The sequence below is a fragment of the Merops nubicus genome, unplaced genomic scaffold (assembly GCF_000691845.1).
Source record: "Merops nubicus isolate BGI_N331 unplaced genomic scaffold, ASM69184v1 scaffold4412, whole genome shotgun sequence".
Taxonomy (NCBI): Eukaryota; Metazoa; Chordata; class Aves; order Coraciiformes; family Meropidae; genus Merops; species Merops nubicus.
The window spans coordinates 10,779-28,056 of record NW_008591409.1 but is presented as its reverse complement, the minus strand read 5'-3'; the positions used below and the strand labels follow the sequence as shown (position 1 = coordinate 28,056).

The following is a 17,278-nucleotide window of genomic DNA, read 5'->3' as shown; positions in this document are numbered from 1 at the left end:
ATCTTCTAATCACATAGTTTACACCCAAAAAAAAAAGCCTCAAATTTTAGTAGGGAGCTGTGTGTAAACTGTGTCTTTGTGCAATTTTGTCACCTTCTAACATGATGTCTGTCCTGCTTGAAACATGTACCCCCTTCCTTCTAAAACCGTGAATCGATGTATATTCAAACACACCAATTGAACATAAATATGACACCCCTTCTCCACCGAAGTTACATGCAAAATGTATGCCAGGTGCTGTAAGAGCAGGATATGGCCCTTAAAGCTACAGAATAAACAGAAAAAAGGTTTATTTCTACTGTACCTCTGCCTTTACTAAAACCCCCATTAGATCTAATGTTAGGTTATTTTTCAAATCACGAAAGGTGAAGTAAACTGTGGCACAAAAGCCACATTACTTCTACTTTTCTTTAATAAATGTACTTTTATGATGGGGCTATAACTATTTCTCTCCTCTCATATGAACCTGCTATTCCAGAGACTGCTTTTCCTGTTAGCTCAGCCTTTACAGGAATGTTATAAGAGCCCTACAGAGCCTCAACAGTCTTAACATAGAACAGTTCCACCCAGTTCTCACACATTGCACCATCCCCCAGTGCCAGAACATCCTTTTCTTCCACTGTATCACAACAGCTGTGCTTCACTTGAACCCTCTGGCACTTGTCACTGCTGGCAAAACATCGACTCAGGAAGGGAAGGAATCAGCATTCTCATGTATTGGGCCAGTATTCTTTCTTCTCAATGTTGCATGAAGACGCAACAAATCATTTAAGACACGCAAACCCTTCTGGTAGTGGTTGAATTACAAGTGAAGATGAGAAGATCCACAGGTCTTACAGATGCATTAATTACCTAACATGTGACACTAGAAGACTGGTGCAGAAATAACAGCATGTGAGTTTGAAGCCCCAGAGAATCTGTCCAAGTAATTAGTCCTGGACAAACACACACCAGCTTAGTAGGTTTGAAGTGTCACCTTTTCTGCAAGGAAGGTGCTTGGGTAGAATGTAGTCTCTGCTTATACCTCTGCATCTGCTTTGACCGTGAGTGCAGTTTGTTGAAGAGCTCACGGAACTTATTTTGTGGAAATAAGGTTTCCAGGAATCTCTCTAGAAACACGTACACTATTCTCTTATTCAGCTGCGTGTGCTGGAACATTTCAAAGACCCGAAGAATGCCCTTCCGCGTCGTCTCAGCGCCTATGATGTGCTTCAGTTCATCTACAAAAGTGAAAGTTACACAAAAGTTTAAACTAAATTCTGCTTCTGTGTTAAAAACAAACTTAAAGTGAATATTAACTATTTCAAATTACATAACTTGGGATTTGAAGGAACAGTGTGTCTCTTGTACACAACCTGACTAAACTAGAAGTTCTCTTACAGCAGAAAGGATTTCTGAAAATTACTTTTACACTGCATATGTGGAACCATGTTATCTTACATGAAATCATGCTGCACTACAATATAGGTATTTCATGCACCAAACTCAAGTCCTCTAATAAAACTATATACCAGGCTTGTTCTAAGAGAATTACAGTTGCAAAGTGACAGTATATGTGAAAATATTCAATGCTTTAATAATTAAAACTTTTTCATTTAAATACTGTAATTATGTCAACACTTCAACAACAAACAAGCATACTGACATTGATTCTAGTAACAATATATGGTAAGAATTATGAGGCTTCAGTCTCATACTCACTTACCTGGCATTACCTCCAGTAACTTGGTCTTCCCTGCCACTCTTGTTCTCATTCTAATAGCTTTGTCCCTCCGTGGAACAGTCTCTGCTAAAATGCCATTGGGCCAAAAAGCATCTCTGTAACAAAAGCAAATCTGTCAAAACACATTAAAATTTTATCAAGTGAAAGGCTCTTTCTAATCCCTCAAAGCTATCTCATAAAATAAATACAAGAAAGTAATTTGCACATAACCTAATAGACACACCAAATATTAGAAACAGGAAAAGAAAAGGTGAAAAAGAAACAGAAGTACAATACACTCAACCTATTAGTAGGTACCATAAATAGGACAAGAATTAGATGAAATAAAGTTTCAAGAAAATATTACACACCAAAACCACTGAAATACAACATTGTTCTTACATAAAATATACCCAAGATTTGATTTTACCAGTCTCTATTGCCTCCGAGACTCCATAGGCTTACATTTATTGTTTCATTAGCTCTCTGACAGAATTAGACTATCAACAAACTAAAGCTGAGATTAACTAGTTTCAGTGTAGTATAAAGCCAAATACAAACAACATACCTCTGCCTAGAAAGGTGTTTTACTACAGTAAAGACAGTCTTTTTCTGAATAAGAAATGCACATTCTTACTGTTTTATTAAAGAATCATAAAATAACTCTGAAGTATGACCCTGTGATTAATATATAAACCTACTTTATCTCTTTCATCCTATTAAAAAAAGTCTAGGGGCGTGGGCTGTCACTCAACAGTGTTGCAGAAAACATTAAGACTTTTAGGAAACAGAATGACAGTGCCTTAAATATTTTTGAACTCAGACTTCAGCTCTGTTGTAGCTGCCCATATGTGAAACACTTGAGCTTAGAGCTAGGGTTTAACTAATAATTGTCTTTTAAGGCAAGGCATACACATGCTTTCATCAAGGTACACAAGACACTACATCCAGTAGTATGATGAAATTTTTAAGTGTACCTGTACTCCAGCTCTTCTAGACTGGTTAACAAAGAACTTTTTAAGGAAGGGGAGAAAACTCGGAAACCTTCTTCATGTGACAATTACTATCTCTCACAACACACATAAAAAGCAGTGTATGCTCCAACTGAAATTCTGTACAGTAACAGTAATTTCTTGACATAAAAAGAACAGGAAGGATACACAGCTATTAGGCATCAATTGGCAAGTACTCTGTATTTAACGTCTATGATAAAGACACACCTGAAGCGTTTCACCGCATCTGCCACTTGCTCAGGAGATGTCATCCAATCAACGTGATCAACTATTTTTCTAAAAACCAAAGCAACAAGTATCTCATTTAATTTTTAAAAGAGAGAACAATTAAGTATAGCATTTTAAGGAGCACTCTAGAGCAAAAGTCTAATTTCAGCTTTATCCAGCTCTGTAAGTAGGTTCTATAAAACCACACATTAGGAAGGCAAACACTAATTCTCAAGACAAACATCTAAGCTCACTGATCACTCTTAAACCTAAAAGCTTTTTCTGAGTAAATGTACAATGACTAAGCAGGCTGAAAAATATGATGTTGAATGTCCCACGAGCATTAGATAAGCTTTGTTTGTAGAGTGCTCCTCTTTGTGGAGCACTCTTCAAGTTCTGCTTCTGTAAACAAAGAACCTACTTAATATCCCAAATTACTACACTTACATATGCAGTTACTTCATACCTTTAACAGGAGATACTGACTGATGATAAAATTTGACCTTCACTCCTCAACACATATACACAGCTCGTTAAACAAATCTAGTATGTTTACAGAAATTGTACACACATCTGTGTATCACCATAATGCAGGACTGTTTCTCCAAACATAATTTGATTTTAGATTTCTAAGACACGGGAAAACAATTTTGCTGCAGAATGCCATTAAACCCTAAGAGTCTCCAGGACATCACAGGAAGCTGCGATTATCTGGAATAGCTCCAAATCCAGAATTATAACAATTCTGCACACATCCCTGCAATAAGAAAGCAGCAGCCTGTGCACAAACTCATCTAGTACTACAATCTGAAAACAGCAAAAAAGTATTTGGAATTGCTCAACAGGGCAGTATGTTTTTGAAAGCATGGGTGTCAAGATAACTGTCACCTGGCCAGAAAGAATTATTTGAAAAACACTCAGTGCTATCATTATTACATTGCTGGATCATTCTATAAGTTTAACAGTGATGATAAAAACATCAAAAATATACTTGTGAAAGGTAAAAAAGGATGATACAGTGAGGAATGTCCTAAAAAAGTAACAGGAAACCATCTCTCATCTGCCAGAAATTAAGCTTTTTATTCATGGCACTAATCCAAAGTCAATATTAAGTGTCAATCCTATTTCTAAAATATTTTTTGTTCTATGTGTTTATTTACATTTCAGAAACAAATTATTAGAAGGGAAAGTTTGAAAAAATTACTTAGCACTAGTAGTTTGCTTTGTATTTGCATGAAAAAGGGTGAATTACAGAGAACACAAGGTGCATAAGGGACTAAATAACTTGTCCTTTCTCTTCTCCCCTTTTTCCATCTTCTCAAGCGTGAGAGCAAAAACTTAATGTAGCCACTCAGTACAGCTCACATAATTTGCCACTGCCAGTGTTATAATTTATGGCATCAAAGATGTGTAAGCAGAAACAGTGCAGAAAGTAATAAATAGTATTAACAACAAAAAGTATAGTGTAAAACATTGGGCAAAATGCACAGACTCCATCAGTATTAAGTTATGTTGACAGACATGTGAACTGTTGTTGAGAAATGAAAGCTCTTTTGGAAATTCTCTGCCACATAAGTTACTGGAACTTGTCTTTCAGCAATGTTTTGTGTTTATTTCCTCTGTGTACCACATCTGCACTGGGTTTACTGATCCTCTTCAAAAGGGAATGCATGCACATCTAAACCACAATCATTTAGTAATATCAAAAATTATTTATAGACAGTCTACATTGTCTCACTCACACAAACACTCTAGATAAGAAAAGCAGTACCTATTAATTGTGTCACCGTATGTTGCTCTAATCAGTTGCTGAAGAAGATTTTTTATATTTCGTCTTAACCATTGATTTCTTTCCTTTAAATCAAAGACTTCATCCATAAGGAGGAGCATTACTCTCAGTGGAATATTGTCATCCACCTGGATCAAGCAAGTAAAAGCATAATCAGTAAACTTTTATGTCAGTTCAAGAAAGCTAGTTTTAGTAGCTACTTCACAGGACAAATGCTTCAGTATAAGGAGAACAACAACAGAAACACTTCGCTCTGTTTTACTGTAATATGAAACCTTCTCTAAATCTTCTATAACATCACTAATAGCAAAGAAAGACTGAAAAATAAACTATGCTTAAATCTGGAGAATTTCTGAAGTAAGACAAAACCAAATCATTATCTCACCAGAGTTGAACAAAGTTAATACAAGTAAAAATTTTTTAAAGGGAGTGCTAGTCCCCAACCTCTTGCTTTGGTGGCTATGCTTCCAACTGCCTAACAAGAAAACTCTGGAAGGAGCTTTTCTTTGCCATTTTTCTTATAGATGCACTGCACCAAATTCAGAACCTTCTAAGAACAATGACACCTCACTGTTATGAACTGGCTTTTATTTAGCTACTGTTCTAACCTATGTGGCTATTAAGCATTTTTATGCTTGTGGACTAAGAAAAGCATCATCATCGTAGTATGTAATAGACGTTGCAAAGCTTGGCTTACAAAAAAAAAAAAAACAAACAACTTTTATGGAACAGGATTCAGTAATTATGCAAAAAGCTTTTAAAGACGGATGGTGTACGCTTGCAGTAACTGTCAACATTTTTTCCAATACTAAAATTTTACAGAGTGTACTAAATTCTGCAGTATGAAAGCATTAGATTTTCATCTTAGTTATTGTTTCTTATAGAAACAACAACAACAGCTTCTCATGGCTTGCTCATATGCCAAAATACAAGCCTAGATATTGTTAAGCTATTGCGTAAAAAGATAATATTTGGAGCTAGTTATAATTTGCAGTTCTAATTGCACAAGAGACCACAAATATTTATCTCAAACATACCAAATAGAGTTTATACTTTTACTGATTATTAGAAGTTCATAGAATAGCAAGATAAAAATTAAAATATTATTATATCCTCAGCAGTATTTATTTAAAAACTGAATGCACTCTGTTTTTTTGTTTTTGTTTTCTCTCTCCCCCTGTGGTGATTTCTTTTGTTTTTTTAAACTAGGATTTTTACATTCTAAGCATAACATCCAGAATTCTGTTTTGCATTAGAAACGTTACACATCTACCTGGAAGAGTTGCAGTTTGCATTATTATTGTTAATCCTGTGAGATGTAGTAACATCTCACAGCTCTATGTCCCTTTTTTTTAGTGCAATACACTAGTACATCCTTATATACAACTGGAACACAGCAGATTTATAATCCTTCTGGAGATTCTATAGATCCATGTCTCATTTTCACCATACTGCTTCTCTACTTAAAGGTTTATTGAAACTACTATACTTTTTGTCTGATTGAGTGACTGTAAGTTGTGAACAGTGTATCTTAACATTGAGCTGAAACGTTTTAAAACACTTGAAACAAGAAACACTTGGGATGTTAACTTAGATGCTATCAAGACTTGTGGCTTCTATTAATTTTACAGAACATCAAGGAAATATTTGCAGAGAAGCAGCTCATATCCTTGAAAGATATTAGTTTCCCCTGTGCAAAACAGCAGCCTCAAGAGTATCAAAGATAATTTGTAATTACAAATTTGCAGATACAGCCTGATGTCGTGAAAAATAATGGGGAAAGAGAAAACTCAGAAGTACTCAAGCCTATGTTATTTAAGTACAAATACATCTACCAAACCATAATAGCTTTTATGCACAGGAAGACAAACTGGAATGCTTTGATGTGATCAGAAAATCCAAAATGAGAAGGGCAGAACAGGTGCAGATTTGTGACCATAGCAAATTGTATATAATCACTGGTAATCTCATGGCTTTTCTGTTCTACTTAGAATTAAAAGGTATTCTCTAATTGTTTTCACATATATGATCAATATTTTAATCAAAACAATAGCAAAATACCATAATGTATGATAACATCCAGAGATTTAAACTTCACTTTCTAATTTCTAATATTACTACTATATACATTTTGGGTATCTACATACCAGAAGTTTATCATTTAGGAAAACATTCTGAAGACTTTTTCATAAAAACATTGCAAACACTACTTCTGATCCATTAAAGAGGTGCCCCCCTAAAAGGTCACACCAGAAATCAGAATCCATAAAACACCAATGAAAATTATGCTAACAGTCTGGTCCCATGCTCTCTTTGAATGGACAGTAATTGGAAGGAGGAAGGGGGGAAAAAAAAAAAAACAAACAAACAAACCGCCACCAGAGCACAGAAGCTGTAGCATTTAAGACAGTTCTTAACTTAAGCATTAAGAACTGTTTGTAAGTGTCTGATACAATATCAGAAACAAATAAATATGTAGCTTAACCTAAAATAAGTAATTCATTAATTTGGTGTTAGAGCAGTGAACTTTGGATGGACAAGCGTCAGACTCACATTGTCATCAATTGGTGCTGCAACGCGGCAATGGTCAGGATCTGAATAGGTTTTTTGGATCAAAGGAGGCACCTACAATGAAAAAAGTAGTAAAAAATATTTTTTAAATGCCAATAAATCCAATCAATTTAATAATAAATTTGGCTATTAAAATCAAACATTTGGTCAAAAGACAGCTGCATACTACTGCAGATAAATATACAGTAGACTTTTCATCTTCCAGCACATCATGTCTGTAGCTATTCTTCTGCAGCTATCAAAGCTACCAACACCTTTAAAACAACCCACATTTTCTCAAGTGCCTAATGCTTCAACTGAAAAACACCCAGAAATTCATATAAGACTGCTATCTCTTCTGGTATTTCCTCTTAATCTTAAGTCCTCCCTGGTCACAGATGTCACAGTGAGTGTAATTGCAGATATATTGTTAGTCACGCACAAGTGAAGTTATCAGAAATGAGAAAGTCCAGAGACAATAATTTTATCTCACAAGTAATGAAAAAAAACAGAACACACACACCTCCTGCCCCTAAAGCCCAGCCCTCACACCACAGATTTACAACTCTCTCTCATAGCTTAAGGGTTAGCTTATCTTGCTTGCTGTTCTACATCTGTAATTGTTCTGGTAACACATAAATAGAACAATGCCTGATGACAGACCTTACAGATACACAAAGAGAGAGGAAGGCAAGGGAAAGGAAGGCAAGATGGACATGTTAGGAAGACTACTACTTTTATAGGACTTCTAGATAGCATGCCATGCTACCATTCCCCACCGCTAAGGTATTACATTTTAGAAATATAAAAGATAAGGAAAGATGTCAGGAAAGACAGAAAGAAGATTTAATTAAAAACAGAATTCGGCAAGGAAGAAGCAGAAAAGAAGTTATCTCCTTATTTTTAGTTTCATAATATGTTTTTGTTTGTTTGTTATTTGGTTTTCTTTTCCTGATGAGAGCATCAGAGGCAACAAACTAGCTTTGGGAGAATGGGTGGTAAATAAGAATGCCAATGAATCTTTCAAGTGGCTGCACTGAATTAAGTGAAGAAGGATGGCTGTTAATAGTCTGTAGATGTCATCTTAAAATGTGTTACTAAATATAGCAAAGACAATTCCACATTTGTAGCATAACCACTGCTGAATCTATGCCCTTATTAAAAGGGCATAGGCACAAACCAGACTGCTTTCCTTTCTAATGACTTGACTCTTCATTACAGTATACACCATAAATTTAAGTGAGCTGATAGTGAATTAATAGGAGATAAGCTAAGACTTATAAAATATTTTCTTACCTTGAAAAATGATTGCTTTATGTCTTGTCCCAGTCTCTCTGACATTTTACCCATGTTGTCTGACATTTTAGTCATTCCCTCTGCCAGGCTGTCAGGGAGAGACTTGACTGCATTTGATACATTTCTCATAGAGTTACGCAGTGGGTTTACAAATGTGTCCATCTGAAGGGGAAGATGTTTAACCAGAATTGCATAATCTATGAGGACACCAGTATATTAACACACTATGAGAAGTATCGCACTGCTCCAGAGAACAATAACATATGGAACAACCCGAATTGCTTAAATTCATTACAGAATGCAGAATAAAGTTTTGGCTTCACTCTCATTTATCTTTCCCATTCTTACAGTCCAACTGTAACTATTTACATCTTTCAATAGATCTTTTTCCCCGAATCATTTCCATTTCACATTCTTCAGCTTTTCTTAGCTTAAATTATTTTCCTTTTCTTGTCCACTCAATGCCATTTCTCCCTTCCAAGTTTCCTACTTCCAGATGTTTCATTTCTACTTTCAACTCTTTATCTTCAAAATATGCCTCTTCCAGATAGCACTGGTGTAATATGCTTTAGTATAATGGCAAGCATAATTAAAAACAAAAGTATTTGCACAGAAACTATTTTGCTTTCAGTATATACTCTAAATTCAGCCCAAACAGAGGCACTTGTGTGTTTCCATTAAAACATAAAGAACCTGATAAGCTGGAATCAAACCTTAGTCATTACATAAACCTTGACAAATATTTAACTATTTCACTCAAATATTTAAGAAATATAGGCGGAACAACTTGAAGTGACAATACAGTTGCAAGTGCTTTTTCTATCAAGATCACTGAAAGTTTAGAAATAGCTATATTTGCAAAGTAGATGTTCACATTAGCTGGCTAACTGAACCAAGAACGACTTGTCTAAAGCAAGTTCTGGTGGCTCAATGAAAACGATGCATGACTCAGAGCACTGAGTTGGACCAATGACTCTGAATGGCTAAACAGCTAGATATGCAACAGCTGCTTTAGAAGGAAAACGCATTTCATCTTTTGGGCTGAAGAGTGGAGAGCATGGTAACAGTAGCAAATACAGAATAAAGAACTGGAAAAAGAAATCAGAAGGAATAAGACGACAAAAAAAAAAAAAATCAGATGCCTGGAAAAAAACAACTTCTAATGAACACACTTTTGTAGTGGTCTTTGTGTAAAACACTGCACTTGATCTGAAAATTCCTGGTTTTGTCATACACATAAATTTACCTGTTATAAAAATGGCAAATTTTTGATTCTCTATGTCCTCAGGTATTTGGCCACTCAAAGTATTAAAGCAACTCACATGCGAGGTGTTTTGAAAATGTTTTATAGCTGTTTAACATCAGTTCAACATCTGTTTAATGCAATCATTGCGCTAATGAACGTTCTAAAATCTAAAAGTTCCCTTGACAGTGAAAAACTTTCTTACCTTCCTTGCAAAATCCCCCTTCCCTTTGCTGTAGGCTTTATTCTCAAGGAAGTCATAAACGTAATGGGCTAAAGCTGGAGAAGCCTTCATCATTTCAGGATTTAACAGGAGCTGAGAAAAAAATTTTTAAAATGTTCTCTTTAATAAATAATGAAAAAGGCCGTACCATTCAATTTAGTTAAAATTTAGCATGTATAAAGACACATCTTGCAATGTATTTTCTCAGTCATTCCCTAGATTTTATTCCAATATTACACTATTCTCAAGATGGAAACAACATGCTTCTTGCTAATTCCCATAATTTTAACTAGTATATTAATTATAGAATCTCACAGAAAAAGATCTCTAACGCTCAAAAATAACCAGTCTAACTGCTTCTAGAACTCCAAGAAAAAAAAAAAAATAGCTGACTAAAAAACCTTCTATTAAAAACAGGGCATATATCTCACATAGCAAAAAATATCAGCACTCTAAACAGAGTTAAGATTTCACAATGTTTTCTTCTTTTTCCATTACTTATTGTTAACATGTCAATTGATTTGGTTAGCATTTTAGTGCTAGATGACTAGAAAGTCCTTATGAAGTAGACAACTGAATTGCTCTAGTTGGGCTGATCTGATGGAGGAGCTGTGCAGTGCTGCTACACCACCAGAGCAGGTTCCACTCTAATTCTTACACAGCAGCACAGAAGAAACCAACCAACCAAAAAACAAAAAAACGACAAAAAAAAACCACAAAACCAAAACACCCAACCCATTAACAGCTTACCTGCAAATAGGCATTTAAATCTTTTTTCCTTTTTTCCAAAAATTCTCTGTCCATATTGTTGAATGTCTTTTTGCCAGGAAGCTTCAGTATATTTGCAAGGTTTTCAAACTAGAAAAAAGAAGATTTTTTTTGTTCTGTTTTCAAAAAATGTTTCAAACCACTATAGAAACTCAGAACGTATAGAGGGCATGAAATTCATTTATTACCGTGTAACACACTAAACAATTTTTGCATCTAGGACTGAGATTCCTTGCAAAAGCCAAAATGAAAGATAGGCCACCAAGAACAAATGCACAAGAATTCTCAGGAGACTGTTAAGGGCAAAATTTGATTTCTGAACACACACAATATTCATTTTCAAAATACAAACCAGTCTAGTGTGAAAATTACTCCTGTCATCACACTTGCTGTAAAAGGTTTAGGCTCAAGATTTATCATTACTGTTTGTACAGAAGTTAGTTGGGTTACGACACGTCGTCAAGAGACTTTGCAAATCTTTCTAAAGCATCTCTTTCCTCTCCTGATCAAACCTACTAAGGAAATGATAAAGTCTTCATACTTGGAGTGGTTGGCAGCACTCACTTCACACATAGGTTATCATACCACACTTGATATGCCATCACGTATGCCTCCTGCCAGGTAATGACAGTGACCGGGACTGATGGACATGTCTTTCACTATTCCAGTTTTACAGAAAGAACTGGTCTTCTAGGGAAGCAGTAAAGAAACAAGAGGTCTCAACATTTAAAACGGCTGAACCTATCTGCTACAATGTATAAAAATAAAGAAAATGGTAAGAATAAAACTGAAAAGAATTAGGATTATCCACATAGAGAATCCAGACTGCCTGTAAGTAAGAAATAGTATTCCTAAGAAGGTGAAGAAAGAAAGGTATAGTATCTGTACATTAAGAAACAGCTTGGAAAAGGGTTGCGCTCTTTTCTCTCTGAAGACCACACAGAAAATTAGATCAAATGAGAGACTGATGGCCTGAAGAAGCACCAAAGATTAACTATTTCCAACTTTACAAATCCTATTCCCTTGCAAATAGGTCACATGGGAAAAAACCTGAACAGAAGATGGCCTAGTTTTTATTTGGATACTTGCATCTAAACAGAAGCAATGTAAACAAAGAACAGCCTCTATTTTAAATACAGATAGCTACTTCAAATTATATTTATTACATCACTGAGTAAAGAAGCTGCTGTGACTCTATTCAGGCCTGTGCCATGTTCCTGGCATCCTAGCCAAACACTTGGATAAGTTTAATTTTCAGCAAAAGCTGGGAGAGGCCACTCCTGGACAGCCAAACCAAATGAGCCAATGGGGTATTTGATCCCATACTGATGTCATGCTCACTATATAAGAGGAGGGCTGGTCTGGGAAGCACATGAGATTTGAGCTCAACAGAAGGGCCAAGTGGTTTGGCGAGTGCTGCATTTTACATCATTCGTTTTACATATTTCATTAATAGGTGCTGTTACTGTGGTTACTTCTCTCCTTGTGCTGTTCTATGAAATTCTGCTTATCTTGACCCACAGGGTTTTGCCTTTTTCTCCCAATTCTCCCTACCATTCCATGGAGGGACAGTGGGAGAGCAGGGTATAAGCAGCTGCATGGTGCTCAGTTGCCAGCTGGGCCTAAGCCATGACAAGTACTTTAAGGAAAAAAGCTCATACAGATCCTACAGACAGCTAACCTCAATTCCATCTTGGATCAAGTCACTATTTTCTCTGAAAAACAAACAAGAACTGTGTTCAGTGTATTAGTGACATGCCCGTGCCCACAAACCCCCCAGGAATGTTTATTTTATTGTCCAAACAAAGCAAAACTTGGGAGCATCTGAGATGCTATCATTAAGCACAGGAAATCCTTTACTTTTTGCAATCCTTCCATTTTGCAATGTTTCCATTTTCTGTACATTCAAAGAACTTGGATGTAGCAAAAAGACTTCTGAGCTCTCATTCTGAAAATTTTTGCTTCTGCCATTTTTTTCTAGTCATTTACTGATATGGGATAGTTGTTTAAAACTAACCTATCAGCAGAGCATTAACTCACTGTGAGGTGAGAGAACCCATACCTTTTCCAATAGGTTAGGGATTCTTCAAAATGGTGAATTTAATAAAATAATTTGAGTGGAAAAAAATAAATTTGGAGTACAAAATTTGGTATTTCAAGTTTATTTATGATATGCTGAGGTAATCAGAAATTCAAATGAAAGTCATAGTTTGTTTCTAATTAATACAAATATTCAACACGATGTTTTCCTTCTTTCATTTTAGGAAGTTTAAGAGTCTGAGAATACAAGTACAGCAATAAAAGGTAGATTGTCTAGCAGTACGCCGAACTGCTAACAGCTGTACCTTTTGAGACCTCACTGATCCTTAATATTTCACTTAAAACTTAAATACCTGTTTTCCAAGCTCAGTTTTTATTTCGTAATGTGTGATAAATAGAACAAATGAAATAACCCACTGTTTGAGACAAACAGCACTTCAACACAAACATGTGGAAGTCAAACTAAGCAAAGCAGGGCATGGTGGAAAGCTTTCTAAGTTCCATTTACTTTTGTTAGAGCAACTATACAGCCATCAAATATTCAATTATATAAATGTGTACCTATAACATGCTCAGTAAAAATAACGTATGCTATAAACAGTAAAAAAAAAAAGCACACTTCAACAGGAAACAATGTAGTGATGTAACTCCATATGTTGAGATACTCTGAGAGCGCCAATCCTCATGCCATACCATCACACAGAACAAGCACCTTTCAAAGAAAACTTAAAAGATTTTTTGGAGATTAATGACCTGCTCAGTGATCCTCATGTGAAAGTCATGGAAGTCGCTGTAGCGTCGATATGTCTTCCAAGTCTCTTCACTGTTTGGGCTTCGCCGATGGACCGTGATCGCATACAGCGCGTAGGTCTTGCCGTGGTCATTGCACACTCCTGCCACAGCATATGGGTCACAGTCAGCATAGACTAGTAGTTTAAAAACAAAAACAAAAAAGGAACAAACAGAAAGAAGGAAGACGAAAGGACACAAACATGAAGTGAAGAAATGTCTGGAATGACAGACCTGAGAGACAAAAATGGACATGCAAACAGAAGAGTAAGCCATTCCTTTATCCAAAACACTATACAGACGATACCCTCAGAAACTTACTATGCCAACTTAAATGTAGAGATTAAGCAGCCTTAGCCAACTTTTACTGACATGCAAATCATGAAAAAAGAAATTGAAAAGGTTTCAACAATTAAGATTAGTGAATAGGTCTTTAAAAAATAATTTTGAAATAAAGAACTTAAGATATGGGTTAAAGACAACTGTGAAATGAGAAAAAAAATTCCAGTCTGCAAAGTACTCTAATCATATTGCAAAAAACTTGGTCGATCAAAAAGCTCTGTAAATCTGAAGCACAGTGCCAGCAAGCTGTAAGCATGTTTTATTGTTAGCAGTTTGTTAAAAACTAAGATAAAAAAATAACTCCCACACTAAGTCAACGGAAACTACATAAACACACACACATACTCTTTAGATATATATATATAAAATGTATCCTGTCTGCGTACACATACATTTTTTTGAGAAGTCAATTTATAAATTAAAAGAACAGATAGTTATCTTAAGTAGAAATAAACATCTTTTTGTTTTCTACTGAACATTTAAGTTCTTTTGGACATTCCTTCATCACAGAATTCCTTCCAGTGTACTTGGTTTCAAAACCTTCCACTTCATCTACAGAATAACCTAGAACCAATATTGCTTACACTGCACATTGCTTAAACTGGTAACATGTTGTATCTCCAAATACTGAATCAATACCCAGTAAACAATTTTCCAGTGGCTAGATGAAAATACTTTTAAATTAAGTTCTGTGAATTTCTCAATGCACCCACACTCCATAGAATACACTTTTACTGAAAAATCATCAGCTCCAGCCTCTGTTGGATATCCAGCCTTGACCTCCCTCAAGTATTATGCTGAAGTTTAATCAGCCAGTGAGCACCTTGAGGATGAGAGAGCAGCTGACAACATATCAGTTGTTCACTGGCAAGGTGCACAGTGGGCACAGACCATTTTTTTTTTGCCATCTACTCCAGGAGGAGAATGTTAAGTGCTGAACTCCAAGAGAAAAGAGCAGGCAGTCAGTAAGCTGCCAAAAGAATGACCCAAGAATGGAGCTGGGAATCCCTGGCTCCACAGATGCTGATTTTTTTAAAAGATAGCCAAATATGTCACCATTGTAAAGACTTAAGTCACTACCTTAAGTTAAGCCAAGTCAATACAGAAGCACACAAAAAAGAGGAATATAGTAAGAGAAGTAAACAGTGAAGAGTTGGAATTTTGTGGCTAGAAAGAGAGATGGCTTACAGAATTTGTTCTTTAAATAATTGTTAAAACAAATGCTACTCAATATTAAGTTTAATGAATGACTCTCCAGCGACAGGAAAAAATACTACCACCATAAAATGTGATATGTTTTTTGTTGTTTAAGTTCAGATATGTAGTTTATAACTTACAGCACCAATTCTGTAAGGCTTTCCATTGCATGGACTTCATGGGAAATATGAATTCAAATGTTTTATGAGGTAAAAAAATGAAAGGAGTAGGATTTCAAGGGCCTACAATATTAAACTCAAAACAAATGGTGGAAAACAAGTAAGCAGCCATCATAACAGATTCACTTACCAGTATCTGAGATGTATGCATGTAGTTGAACTGTCTCATCAGAAGGGACATTTGAAAGGTCATCTAAGGACTGCAGGGTGGGAGTAAGGGAAGAAGGAAGAAACAGGCAACAAAAAATAAGATCACAGACATATCTAATTTGAGAGGTGCTTTTCGATTAATCTACTTTTGAAATTCCAGTTCACTACATTAATAAAATAGCTTAATGAACTGTAACAGTGCAAGTAAGTCTGTATTACCTGGTTACTAAAGCCTTTATTTTACACAGAGGTTAGGGCTCTTCATTTCCTCTACATATTTTTGTGATCACTCATTTTCTCACTTTCATTTGATATCTCAATTCTAATTCAGCTACAAATAGTCTTTTACTGAGCATTAATAAAAAACCCAGTCGTGGAGATATAGATAATATGTAACATCTTCTGGTTTTGTCTTTACACCATTCTGTTTTCTTTCAACTGACTTAAAGCACCATACAAAAGTTACAGTGCAGTAAAACTTGCATTTCCCTGCTGTACGTAAAAAACAGTCATCACTTTTCTCAAAAATATTTTCCCTCTTAAAAAAAATTAACAGATACATCCTCAATTGGCTAATTCCCTGTCTCCCTATTCAGTAACTACTGGGATCAAAAGAAGCCCAAGGGGTCTTTTAGAGAAGCTTTGCTATTATTTAAAATTAACACATCCGACTACTAACATTTAATGTAACAAAGGTCTGCAAGATTGCTGTGTGAAAAACTTGGGATATGCAACTGAAAGAAATAGAGGATAGGCCACTACACATGTGATTCTAGGCTTAAATTACCAGGTTAAGAATAAGATGGAGCTACTTGAGTAGAATTCATAGGTCCTGGGATTCCAGCTACTTCATGTATTTTAAAAAAGAAGAATTCTAACATTCTTCAAATATACATATTCAGAATGAGTATGTAACAGTCAGCTATCTTACATAATTTAACAAAGCCAGTTTAACAGTGAGTTGCAAAAACAAAATGTTACCTAGGATGGGACCTACTGGGTAGCAATGCCATACCTGTCTCAAAGTATACTGCAGTTAAGGAGTCTCCTAACTCTTATGATACAACTTGTAGACTTACAGCACAAAAGTCACAGACTGAACAAAGGCAGAAGATAGATGAGCCCATTTGGGAAATTTTGTTTGCTGCTGCACACTATAGTGCTAAAAGTTTGTTCTATGGTAGAACAGATGAATTCACATGAAAATATTCTGAAAGCTGACATCTTTACCCCAAGAATTCCTAAATCTGTAAGCTATTGGATGATGGAGAGTTTTCTGGTAAGTAGCACTGTAAGTGGACTCTTCCTATAATATTCATTAGACACCTGCTTTTGGCCATTGTTGGCTATAGGACTAGACTTTCTCTGACCTAGTCAATTCTGAAGTAAGTCACCCTTGGACAGCACTAACCCTGCAAGGTGGGCTCTGTACTGCAGTGTCTAAACTCGGGAGCAGAGTATCCCCTGAGACTGATGAGCACCAAGCATTTACGGAAGCTTGGATAAGTGCTTGGTATTCTGAGAGCTCTGGGATTTGATTGTAAGATGGAAGGAATGTTGTTAAGACAAGGTAACAGTCAGTTACTTGACGAGTCAGCTGCTCTAACGTGCCTGTGATGAAACACTGGCATTAAGGTATGTTATACTTTTAAAAGGTACACAGTACCTTTAAAAGGTACATCTTGTTTTCCTGCCCTCCCCTTCATTGCCACTCTGACAGTTCAGTTTTTTTCTTGATAACTGAACGAGGTTCAAGCTGATATATACCAATAACTACAAGGGGTTTACCC

The 17,278-nt window shown here is 35.8% G+C and overlaps 1 protein-coding gene across 1 annotated transcript in view; it reads right to left on the bottom strand.

The window, feature by feature from the left end:
- Positions 1-678: 678 nt before the first annotated feature.
- LOC103782466 (sorting nexin-13) overlaps positions 679-17,278 on the bottom strand; it is a 23,691-nt gene continuing 7,091 nt past the window's right edge. The window contains exons 5-15 of the mRNA XM_008950237.1: positions 15,469-15,538; positions 13,585-13,724; positions 10,774-10,881; positions 10,006-10,116; positions 8,558-8,719; positions 7,265-7,336; positions 4,694-4,839; positions 2,923-2,991; positions 1,706-1,818; positions 977-1,220; positions 679-873 (exon numbers count right to left, since the gene is read on the bottom strand). Coding sequence (XP_008948485.1) covers positions 849-873; positions 977-1,220; positions 1,706-1,818; positions 2,923-2,991; positions 4,694-4,839; positions 7,265-7,336; positions 8,558-8,719; positions 10,006-10,116; positions 10,774-10,881; positions 13,585-13,724; positions 15,469-15,538 — 1,260 coding nt within the window. The 3' untranslated portion in view covers positions 679-848. The remainder of the gene's footprint in view (positions 874-976; positions 1,221-1,705; positions 1,819-2,922; positions 2,992-4,693; positions 4,840-7,264; positions 7,337-8,557; positions 8,720-10,005; positions 10,117-10,773; positions 10,882-13,584; positions 13,725-15,468; positions 15,539-17,278) is intronic.